The sequence below is a fragment of the Myxocyprinus asiaticus genome, chromosome 24, assembly GCF_019703515.2.
Source record: "Myxocyprinus asiaticus isolate MX2 ecotype Aquarium Trade chromosome 24, UBuf_Myxa_2, whole genome shotgun sequence".
Classification (NCBI taxonomy): Eukaryota; Metazoa; Chordata; class Actinopteri; order Cypriniformes; family Catostomidae; genus Myxocyprinus; species Myxocyprinus asiaticus.
Window position 1 is genome coordinate 45933301 of NC_059367.1, and position 13101 is coordinate 45946401.

At 36.2% G+C, this 13101-nt stretch overlaps 1 protein-coding gene across 1 annotated transcript in view; it reads left to right on the forward strand.

Moving 5' to 3' along the window:
* Positions 1-13101, forward strand: part of cacna2d3a (calcium channel, voltage-dependent, alpha 2/delta subunit 3a) — a 438757-nt gene that overhangs the window by 116631 nt on the left and 309025 nt on the right. The window contains exons 5-9 of the mRNA XM_051653874.1: positions 4446-4608; positions 4943-5074; positions 8593-8653; positions 8865-9015; positions 12122-12196. Of these exons, the coding sequence (XP_051509834.1) occupies positions 4446-4608; positions 4943-5074; positions 8593-8653; positions 8865-9015; positions 12122-12196 (582 nt within the window). The remainder of the gene's footprint in view (positions 1-4445; positions 4609-4942; positions 5075-8592; positions 8654-8864; positions 9016-12121; positions 12197-13101) is intronic.

The following is a 13101-nucleotide window of genomic DNA, read 5'->3' on the forward strand; positions in this document are numbered from 1 at the left end:
CCTGTCCCCTCTTTGGTCTCAGGGCATGCGACTCCAGCCTTATTTGGAGGAATGGTACTTTATCACTATACAATATCCCTTTGCAAGGTATACCTTGTGACACCTCAATGGGCAGCCCCCAACTCCCAGCTTCTCCTACTCCTCAGTCTATTACTTCTCTCACACTGCTGACTATATCCTGACCACATCAGCAAAACTTCACTCACTGCACCACACTCATTTTACAAGCATAACACACTATATACAGCAGTGTGTACTTATAGCCTGTAAGTTCCATTTTGTTAAGCTTTATGTTTGTTATGCTAGTATTTATTATTCTTTTATATATTGTTTATTTACAGTTTACTGTCACATAAATGGCCAACTGGCATTGTTGCAACTTGTTTTGTGTTGTGCCAAAGTTCTAGTGGAAGAATATACATTTTATCAGACTTGTCTTCTAATATGAAAAAAGTCAGGGGTGATCTTATTAGTTTTCAGAAGTATTCATGTGTAAAGTGTAATAAAAAAAAAAAATAAAATAAAAAAAAACAATTTCCACTGACACTGAAAAGTACAATATCAATGTGTTGATGGTTTCTAAAATGTAACCAGTTTTACATATGTATAGCTGTGTAAATTGCCAGAACCACTGGTGACCAAGTTCAATACTCAGACCCATTACAAAATTAACTTACAGTTGCAATCAAAATTATTCAACCCCCCTGACCAGCAATACATTCTGGTGATGTGAATTAAAACACATCAACAAAAACCTCAGTAAACAAAGTAAGTTTTTAATACACATTTGAGTGATTTTGAGAACAAAGAGTTCAGTTTACCCAAATTTAAAAATAAAAAATAACTAATTCTCTCCACAATGTCATGTCAAAAATATTCAACCCCCAAAGTCAATCATTTGCGGAGCATCCTTTATCCGTAATAATAGCAAATAAATGTTTCAGGTAAGTGTTCTCAAGCTTCAGAATTTTTACACATTTCTCATGAGCAAAAGCTTCCAGCTCATTGACATTCTTTGGTTTCTGTGCTGCCACTGCTTCCTTGAAATCCCAACAAAGGTTTGCAATGGTATTTTAATGATGGACTGAAAAGGCCATTTAAGGACATTCCACGACCTATCCCTGAACCAGATTTTGGACAACTTGGATGTATCCTTGGTGTTATTGTCTTGCTGGAAAGTCCAGTGATCATGAGCTTCAATTTACACACTGAAGGCATCACATTTTTCATGCCAAAATGGCCTGATGCCTGAAAGAATCCATGGTGTCAGTCACATAGTCAGGATAGCCATTTCCTGCAGCTGCAAAACACCCCCATGACAGGACTGACCCACCTCCATGCTTGACTGTGGGGATGGTGTTGTTCTGGTCATCACCTTGTCATCTTACTCCAGACGTACTGCTGACCCATGGGTCTAAAACTCATTTTCAGTTTAATGTCATACGTCTATAAAACCATCCAGGACTCCACAGGTCTTTCCTGATTACTTCTTGAATATTCAAGTCAATATTTCCCATGGTGAAGTTTTGCTTTCTTCCACACCCCATGAAGGTTGCTGTTGTACCATACTTAAAAAATGTATGAATGGTGCTGCCAACTTTGTCTATTAGAAATTGAAATGCCTTGGAAATGTAATTTTAGCCATGACCTTTCTTGTGTAATGAAATAATCTCCTCTATTAGCTTTTGAGACAGCTTATATTTAATTGCATTTTTTGCATAGAAATACATTTTTGCTTACAACGCTAAACTTAAATTTTAAAACTTAAATAAGTGTCATTGCAATTTGATGACTTAATTTTGTTTTAAAACAATTACTTATGTAGCCTTACATATTTAAGAAACAGCTACATGCAATAGGGGTTGAATAATTATGACATGGCTGTATTTAAAAAAACATCCTGCTATTTAGAAATATTAGGTTATATATTCACACTATGACTTTGAATGTGTCACTCAACTGATATAGATGTAAAGTTTAAAAATTCTGGGTCATCAGAAAAGCTTACCTTTGTAAATCCTTGCTGTCTTGGGGGGGTTGAATAATTTCGATTGTAACTGTATGCATCCCATGAATTTAATAGTCTATGAATGTCAGCAAAGGATTCGTAAAAATATTTATACGTCTTTCAAGCAAGAGGCATCATGCCTATTCAAACTGAGAGGGCACATGCTAAAGTTCTAAAGTGGTAATGCTAAAGTGTTCTTTATAGCGGTCGAATTATATATCGACGAGGCCAATAAATCGGCTGATATTTGGATTTTTTAAATTATCGGTATTGTCTGCTAAATTTGCCCGTCTGGCCGATTCGTTTCTTAAGCTGCGAGGGTGCAGAGAATCACCTGCTTGCACGTGAAGGAACCATCGGAGACATAAACAACCAATCACAGTTCGTTTTGTTGTTATGTGCCATAATTTTACTACAATAAGAGACTGGTGTGCAACAACTCATTTAAACGGTCCCGCATATCAAAGCCGCGACAGATGTGTATGAGCTCATAATATTAAAGTGCTCGCCTGTTTCATTCTCTCTCTCCTCAAAAGTTCTCTATAACTGTCTTGTCTAATGATAAAAATGCAAACATCAATAAATCATATCATATACCGTCTGCAAATATGTGGATATCTCGTTTAAACAGATGTAATTAACAAACCTCACAAAGTTTTCGTCCTGACGAGCGCTCATAATATCTTTCCCTGAACTGAAGCACGTTCGGTCAGCCTGGATCAAAACTCAGTTCCTCTAATTTACGAATGTTCAAGACGTGACAGTCCAAACAGGTAATCCGAGCCGTGTTAACTGAGAGCTGTCAGGAGATTGCTGCTCGCTGGATCCGCACTAGTGCATAATAGCAACTTCAAAGTAAAAAGGCTTCAAATTCACTATAAGTAAATGTCATATTCACTGTGCACTATATGTACAATTGGTTTGATTTGGTCTTTAGTGAGAAAATGCAATTGCTAATGTGCACATGCCATATTTTTTTATGTTCAAATAAATTACTTAAATTGGATGACTAAACAGAAATCAGAAGAAACTGCTATCTACCATTTAAAACTCAATCTAATTTTTTTTTAAAAGATTCTTTTGCTAAGTTAAAGTTTTGTGTGAAATTTTGAGTAAATATAGTGCTAAATAAGAGTTTATTCATTTTTTTTAGCAATTCTATATGTTATTTACTATATTAAATTGTGTCATATATCAGCATTATATCAGCCTATAGGTCACCCTGTTCTCTGGATATTGACATTGGCCATTAAAAAAATAACATATCAGTTGACCTCTAGATCTTTATGTTCCCAGTTTGACGTCCTACAAGTGTTATTATTCTTTAGTCTCTCCGACTATTAGTTGATATAGGATCTTTGAAACAAAAAATATTTTTAGACGCATCTTTGATGACTAAGATGAGAGAGAGTACAGTGAGAGTGTAAAGAGCTGTGCTGTAAATTTAATACTGCTGAATGATTTAGTAATAGCTCCTCCAACACACACTGAGCTAAAAATATGAGCACACTGTGAAAGTGGAGAAGGGCATAAGGGTTGTGTTTCCCACAGCAAATATGTATCTGTGTTTATAAATGTGTAAATATACTGCAAATGTTTATTTTAACTTAGTTTTGGATTCATATGGATGTTTGTGTGTGTGTGTGTGTGTGTGTGTGTGTTTAGATCAGCATTTTTTATCGTGTTTTTCTCCATTTCTGTTTGAGAGCGTTATTGCATACACTGCTTTTCTCTGCGGTTTTGATAGAGCTGAAGTTTCTCAAATTTCACTGCTCTTCTGCAATCTGTTTTGTATTTCTCCTCTGTCCCCCACCTGTAATATTTGAACATGCTTGAACAAGTTATTACCATGTTTCCTCTCGCCTGGTGTAATGCATTTTTAGACATCTCTATATGACCACACAGTCATGTACCTGTTAATCTGTTAAATTACTGAAAATTACTGTTATATGGGAATATTTTTCATTTTTCCTGACCTGCTTTGATTACTTGCACATGTCTCCTGTTTACCTAATTGGTTAAATTATATATACTGTATATCCCTAGTGTTTGTCCTAGTTCATGCCAGACTCAAAGTTACATTCCTGCTGGAGCAACATGCCTCTTACAGTACATAGCACAAGCATGTGCACAACTGTGGTGCCAAGGCTACAAATTTTGGAAATATTTCCGGATGTTGTCTTTGTTTTTATAGTTTCCTATTGGACTGTGTTTAAGTTGTTTTTATAGTTTCCTTTTGGACTGTGTTTAAGTTCTTTGTATGTTATGTTTTTTAATAAACCATTACGGTTACTAGTTACAATGGTTACTAGCAGCTTCTAGTAATTAAATTGATTAATTTTTTATGTCTTTCAGCAAAGAAATTAAAACACATGGGATTTTTTTTTTATATTCTCTCTTTTCCTCTCTCTCTTTCTTTCTTTCTCTGTCCTCACAGTATGAGTACTTTAACGCAGTGTTGATTAATGAGTTGGATGAGGAGGGCAAGAGTGTGGAGTTGGGTGGAGAATTTATCCTGCAGCCTAATGAACATTTCAATAATCTGTCGGTCAACCTCAGTCTCAGTGTCGTGCAGGTGCCCACAAACATGTACAACAAAGGTATGATCAGAAGCCACTAGACATGCACTATCATCACATGCATTACACACTTCACTCATAATAATAATGCCAGCAACATGTGTAACAGAAAGTCAGAAAGTTTTACTAATCCTTTTATAAGAAATCATAACCATGCATTTTATTAATACTTTCCTGTTTTTTAAATCCCCATTTGATACTTTATTTGCCCTTTTAATTTGTATCTTTATTGAAAATGAAAGTGTTTTTTATTGTTTTTCATTATGTGACTCATAACATTAAGAAGCTTACCAATCAGTCTCAGAGCCCACAGCAGCTGATAGACACATTCAGTAGACATTTCTCTCTGTCACAGATTCAGCTATAGTAAATGGGGTGTACTGGTCAGAGGCGCTCAATCAGGTGTTTGTGGACAACTTTAAAAGAGACCCGTCTCTCATATGGCAGTACTTTGGTAGCGCTAAAGGCTTCTTCAGGCAGTTTCCAGGTGAGATTTCACTCTTTCTTTATCAATTAGTTCCTCATAGAACTATCTTCATATTTTTCAGATGATATTAAATATCTCAATAAATATCTCAATATTTATGTACAGTATTTGCTCTATTTTTTGTTAATTTCAGTGATGACACAAATAAATCATTGAATCAGAGTTTTAAATTGATTCATTAAAACAGATAGTTTGAGCTGATTTATGCAAATCTATTGAACATATCAACAGTAGCAGCATTTTGCAACTCAAGTTTAAATCACAGATGCGATTATTAAATTACTGTCTCACAACTCTCTCATATATTAAATTACTGTGACATCACACAGCAAACAACACGCTTTAGGGTTCTTTTGAGCAGCAAATTTGGGCAGAAAAAACAAATGCCCCCAAAAATGGGCAGTGTTGCAGTTTTAATAATCTTTTCAACATTATATGATGTAATAAATTTTGTTAATATTAATAAATTGATAAAAATGAAATTTCTATCTATCTATCTATCTATCTATCTATCTATATATATATATATATATATAGGTTCTTTCTGAACTATCAGCAAAACAAGTTTTAACTTGGTTCAATATACTTGAATGATTATGTTGCACATGTAATAGGTTGATGGATACACATCCTCACACATTTAACACACTTCTAAAGTCGGAGAAATGTGGCATTTACAAATAAAAACTATTAAAAGTCATGCAATATGTGTCTTTATTGGTGCATATAAAGTAAATATAATATTTGACTTCAATATCATCATATTCAATATTCAAATAAATTCAACTGAACTCATTACTTGTTCATCATGTTAGATCTTATAAGGTGATGCAAGATCTAACGAGAATCTAACGTGGTTTAAATCATCGTTAGATCATATTTGGCTTCATTTCTGTCACAGCGATTGCACTTTCAAATTAAAAACAGATGTTTGCGAAAAGTCCTTTGTGAAAAGTTAAAATCTACCAACAGCAGCTGTGGGGAACATTGGCCTTATAAAAGCAGATGCCATAACAATGACGGTGATCTGTGAAATAGATTGTACTGATACAAAAATATTGATAGCATAGTAAAGATGCTGACTACCACCCCTGGAGTTACAAGTTCGAATCCAGGGCGTGATGAGTTACCCCAGCCAGGTTTGTTAAGCAACCAAATTGGCCCGGTTGCTAGGGAGGGTAGAGTCACATGGGGTAACCTCCTCGTGGTCACTATAATGTGGTTTGCTCTCGGTGGGGCGCGTGATGAGTTGTGCGTGGATGCTGCGGAGAATAGCATGAAGCCTCCACATGCACTATATCTCCGCGGTAACGCGCTCAACAGGCCACGTGATAAGATGCGCGGATTGAAGGTCTCAGACCCGGAGGCAACTGAGATTTGTCCTCCGCCACCTGGATTGAGGCGAGTCACTACGCCACCACGAGGACCTAGAGCGCATTGGGAATTGGGCATTCCAAATTGGGGAGAAAAAAAAAAATCAAAATCTCAAATAATCTGTTGGAAACGGATGTTTCATCATTGTTCAACTTGAGCAAAGCACCCATTGAACTCTGTGATGCTAAAAGAACCTGAAAGTGCCAGAGCCGAGCTTTTGTTTGTAAACAGTACCTCATCTATACTTTTGAGTCACCAGAAAAAGAAAGATCACAAAACTAAGAAACTTGGCCAAATAAAAAGTGCAAAGTCCATTAAAATCATCTCAGTATTCCCAAATTTGCTTATTATTACTGTATATCAGCAGAAAAATCATTATATACTGTACAGCTCTAGTTCCTTGTGGTATTATAGTATGTCAGTGATGTTGTTTCTATTTAAAAACTATGGCATTTTCGTTATGAAAAACTGTAGTGTAAATACATTTAGAAACTATTTCTGCCAGTGTGTAGGTGCCCTAAAGGTCTGCGCTGCTGCGCATCCAAGACCAGTCCATGAATAATCATGCAGCTCTTTCCATTCTGTTGTGCTGATAATTGATCCAGGTAATGGCTAGCGCTGTTGATAATGATCTGTGCTGCGCAGTTGAGAATCGTCCACGAGAAACGGCACCTACACACTAGAGTTTAGTCCCCCTCTGTACTAATTTGCTCTCAGCACCCCCTGGCATCTTTTGAACGCCCACTGGGGGGAGGTTCCGCCCCATTGAGAACCCCTGCACTAACTGATTGGTCAGTGAGATGTTCAGTTCACCTGCCATACTACGTTTCTGAAATTAGCTCAAGTCACATGAAATGAGGTTGCGGGCTGGATTCGGCCTTGAATTTGACTCCTGTGCTCTAGACACAGGCATAATTTGCAGGTGGGACAGGTGGGACATGTCCCTACTACTTTTTGCCTTTGCCAATTTTGTCCCCACCGCTTTTTGAAATAGCTTTCATCAGGTGTCTAATGCAGAAGAAACATCTCCAGTACTTGAGCAGGAGTTTCCATTTCATTTGCGTGTGTTATAATAAGTGGCGATCCAGTGCTGAAGTTTGTTTGAGTGCTTGTTGCAGGTTTTATCAGTAGCATTCAGTTACAGCGTGCGGCGATGTTCTCTCAAGCCTCCAGATGCGCTCTCTACTCGTGCTGCAGCTCGTGCACCTTTCCAGTTAAATAGCAAAGCAAAATACAAACAGATGTATCCCCACTCATGACATACTGTACATCCACTGACATGCAGATGCACTCTTCAGTTATTAAAATAAAAAGTTTTATTAGGGCAAATTAGAACCTGGAATTCCTTGAACTTGAGGCGAAAACTTTACCTTCAAGTCAGTCAGTCATTCTGGCTGAAGTTTTTTGATCCATGTATTTATTCACTGACTAAAAAGAAATCCAAGTACTGACAGTGCCAAATATACAGATCAAGTTATCAGATTAATTATGTGAAATATCTATTGGAGCTTTTAAATTGGTCAACAAGACCGAATGCTTATCAAAACAGAAAAAGATTATTTGACATTATCTGCACATAACCTAATTAATATTCATTAGTTTTGCCACATTGTGACCACCACTTTTTAAAACAAAGTGACACACATGGCTCCAGATATAATAAAAGTGAGACAAGAGGACATGATCACTGAGATCTGAGGCCTAACTAGACTACTTCAAATCTCCAAATAGCAGGCTTTTTTTATTTTTATTTTTTTTAGGATTGACTTTATCACCTTTCACAGAGACTGCTGTGCCATTTTCTGAAAGAGCTATTACATTTTTGCACTTGGCCTATTATTGTGGTATCAATTTACCTGCCTCTAGCAACATGCAAAAAACATGAAGTGTGGTTGGCTGCTTGTCATTCAGATCACTGGTGGTTCTTGGCCAGAATAAGCTACATGTGAAAATGTTAACTTTTTAATTTAATTTTCATACTTGCTTCCACGCATATCGCAATTTCACTATATGCCGCTAATATATTATGGAGCCATTGCATAATATAAAAAATAATTGGACTGATTAATAAATTAAACCAGGTAGGAATTGAAATAATGTTTTATTGTTTTCTGAGAATTCACACATATTCTCTATGTTCACAGGTATAAAGTGGACACCAGATGAACATGGAGTTATAGAATTTGACTGTAGGAATCGCAAATGGTAAGACATTTTGTCCCTGAGCTGTGAAGACATGGGGACGAATATGTACAGTATACAGTATACCTCACCTCAAATAAAGGAATAGAATCTATCAATTAATGTAATCATTTTGATGTGCAAGATTGAAAAAAAAAAAAATCTAAACAGTAACGTTTCATATTTCATTGTCAACATATTTATCCTATCTTGCTCTCTTAACATGTCTTTATAGGTATATCCAGGCAGCTACGTCACCTAAAGATGTGGTCATTTTGGTGGATGTGAGTGGCAGTATGAAGGGGCTTCGACTGACCATAGCCAGACAGACTGTCTCCTCCATACTAGATACACTTGGGGATGATGACTTCTTTAACATTATTGCTGTGAGTTTTCATCAGCAATACTAATAATTTGATCTAAATAGCATTGTGCCTATGTAAACTTTTAAGAAACACCAGGAAAATGCATGGCTATTATCTATGACTGGTGAAGTTGCTAATTAAGACTTTTCCAGGGGTTCTTCCTGTCTATAGGGGGTCTAGTTTCAGTCTCAGATTGGACGCCATGGACTACCTACAGTCAATTCATCATCTGCTGCATGTTGCACAGACAACTAGAAAACTCTTCCTAGATCTGCTATTAGCACTAATCTGATTGGCTGGTTTGACGCAACTTGAAATTGTAAGGGCACACAGGATTTTTTGTATTATTTTTTTTATCAGTCCTTCTTGAAACAAAGTTGTGTTTGATACTTTTAATGATGAAATAATCACAGGATAATAGTAATCAATAAGCACTTGCTCTGTACCAATTTCACATGAGCAGTGAGACATGCCTATCCTTCTCTTACAACTATAACCTCCTGAGACCCGTGCCTGACTGCTGTGTGCATTTTAAATTTCCCTTTTTGATTTGTTACTAGTACCACCCAATAAACATGACAAAATAAAGAAATAATAATAATAATTCTAGTGCAAATAGCATTCATAACAATTGATGGCAACATATGTGGACAGCGGGACTAAATTGTGAAATTTTAAATAATACCAGGCTATAGAAAGTCAGATTTTTATTTTATCAAATTGTTTATTATGTTTCCAGGAGTGTTGGTTATTCATGTTTTTGAGACGTTAAAGACATAACATCAGAAATTAGCATAATTAATTCTGATTCAAAGTATGGTAAGTAATGGGGCATCATCAAATCACTGCCAACCATGTTAAAATACAAATATACATTTAAATTATGAATCAATGTACTGATTACCATTGTTCCATGTCTGCCAAATATTTTGAGTGGTTCAAACATCATCTGCAGCCTGAAACTGAACGTTTGATTGGCAAGTTTGGATTTAATGCACTTAGCTACATAGAGAGCTATAGGATGCTCACTTGCTCCCTTTTTAGTGAATGACTTAACCTCCAGTGTGCTGTCTGTCTGCACTGGTCTCAGAACAGTTTGAAATTCACCTTATTTTCATCCTAACTCCATAAAAAGCCTCTGAAAGCAAAACTTTTCAGCTTTTGGATGAACCCATTGATTCTCAATGTGATAATGCACAGTAAATGTAGGATTTCTAAGGAAAAGATGAGCTAAAGTTCACATTAGTGTACACTGTGTTTATCAGTGTGGCGTTTCGCAATAAATCGCTAAAATTTTTAAAATGGCAAATTGGATGAAATTAGAGACTCTAATCTTTTGACTCAAACAGGTTTCAATTTAAAAACTTAGTTAGGTTTCTTACCAGATGTACTGTAGTTTTGTTGGCATTTCTCCCAAAGACAAACTCTGCTGTGGTCTGCGCCATATTGTTTGGTCACATGACAAGTTTAGCCCTTTACTGACAGCACAGAGTCTCCTTAACTGAGATCAGTAGTTTTAAATTAATTTAAATTATTCGTTGCATATAGCGAAGCCAAAATACAACATCCACGCATGGGCACGCAGGTTTGCACGAGGATAAAGTAGATTTCTACATTTTTGGAATAAAAATTGAGTGGTGCTTGCCCCTGCAAAACACACCACCATGATTCTAGGGTGTTGTGGGTGCATAACAATGCGGTTACCGAGGTCTTCTGAGTGGTTGTTAGCGCTTGTTAGTTGTTAGCCTTGTTAATGGTTCATTGCTAGGGTATTCTGCGATATTTTGCCCATTTTATCTTCCGCCAGATGAAAGTCGATTGCTTAGAAAAGAAACAGCTCACCTCTCCTCAACAAGCTGCAGGATTTTAAGTATCACTCATGTTCGTAGCACAAATGCTGCTAGAGTTACATGCTGAAGTTTAATACTTAGGGTTAGGAATTTGTTCAAATCTGAGTATGAGCATTAGTAATAGTTGCTTGCCTTAGAAAAGACCACATAATACTGCTCTCTGTTATTCACATTTGGGATGTTCCTTTTGACACGGAGCATGTTATAACTCATCTTCTGCATCTGTGTGTCTTTGCCAAGTCAAGTGAGTCTAATTTAAAAACATCAGTTAGTTATCAGTAATTAAATCTTTAGTTTTAGTTGTTTGCTTTTAAGAATTTTGAATGTCTTATATTTCATAAGCTCATGTAAGTGATCATTCCTGATTTTTACACATTTTGGTGTGTATAAATGTCAGACTCATATTTGTCAGCATCTGTTATCACAGATTGCAGGCTGAAAATTATGATGAGCTTTCAGCAGCTGAAAGTCAAGTCACAAAAAAACACATTCTCTAAATGGTGACGTATCAACAGTTTGAAAGAATTACTATGCTTACTCTTCACAACAGTCTTCAGAAAACAGGAGTGAAAGACAACAAAATAAACATGATAAGTGTCATTAATGGCTGGTGTTGTCTCCATTTGGTGAGTGGTCATTGCATTTGTTATTAGTTGCAAAAAGTGTCGGTGCCAATGTTCCTTCATCCTCCAATCTATCACTTTTCCTGGCTCGCTATCTGTACTAGTGAAATCACGAAACTGCAAAAAAATGTGGCTCAACTACTGATATACATCCACTGACATAAAGATACAATCTTGTTTTTTTTAAATAAAAAAAATATATTAGGGGAAATAGAACCTTGAACCCCTCACATTCAGAGCGAAAACTTTATCACTAGACTGAGTCATACTGTAGTTGTCATAAATCACTGATCCATTTATTTATCCACTGATCTACAAAATCCTGACTGACAGTGGCAGTTATAAAATTTTATGTCACAATTTTAATTGAGCTCTACAAATGGTCGACAAAATAATTATGCTCTCAAATCATTGTTTAATGAGAACGTTGTGTAGAAATCAGTAGCAAATCAGTGTGCTATCATGGGAATTATTTGTGCATAACCTAATTAATATTCGAGTTAATTGATGTCACAAAACAATCATGTCTGTGCACCTGCCCTCTAAAATAAAAAAGTTAGGCCAATGTAAATCAAAGTTATAAATCTCTATTTATCTTCATATCTTTTTTTTTAATCTTGTGTGTGTGTGTGTGTGTGTCTGTGTGTTTGACAGTACAATGAAGAGCTTTATTATGTGGAACCGTGTTTGAATGGAACTATGGTTCAAGCTGACAACGCCAATAAAAATGTAAGTGCACTTTTATATGTCTATTTATTGTGTGTGTGTGTGTGTGTGTGTGTGTGTGTGTGTTTGTGTGGCACAGTGTTTCCTGCACAAAATGACTTGAGAAATATATTTAGTCTTGTCCCTGCACTAAAGGCCTACTTTAAACTGGATGTTTGCTGTCAGTCCCTGTTAAGTGCTTTCTTACCGTACAAATGAATAACCTGACTCAGAACCCTTTTTTATAATCACCCAGTTCAAACCGCACAGCTAAATTATACTTAATTTGCCAATTTTATGCTATTCAACACATCAAGATTTAATGCAGGGATGGTGAAAATCCATGAACTGTGTCTTATAAATGATAAAGAGAATGCCTGATGAAGATAAAGCCCTCTTAACTAATTTTGCTTGGTCTGCTTGACAGCTTACATGCTCTTTATGAATTTCAAGCCAGCAGCCAGAAATGCAAATCCTGTCCTAAAAATCACGTCACAAGTCCACATGTCATTACATTGTAAATGAGGAGTTGAAGTGTTAAGCCCCTTTCACACAGAGATCCCGGTATTAATCCCAAGAAACAAATGTTCCGGCAACTGTTTTGGGAGTGCAAAATTTGTTCATTCACACTGCAAGAGCTTCCTGGGACAATCGTAAAGAACAAAGTGACCACGATGTGATGTCTAATGTAAAGTGTCTTGAATTTACTGATAACTGTGTCTTTTCTCTCGAGAAGCCCACTTTTTCATCGTCTTGTATCAAATAAATTGTGTATGGTAAAATTAAACTGACGGTTAATTTAATTGTCTGCGTGGATGGCGAGTATCTCCCTGGTCCCTGTATGAAATTTTCATGATAGCCAATTTTACCTTTATAAAGTGTTTATAAGATCATTTTTGTTAATTGTTTTTGTGTTATTGGCTGCTGTC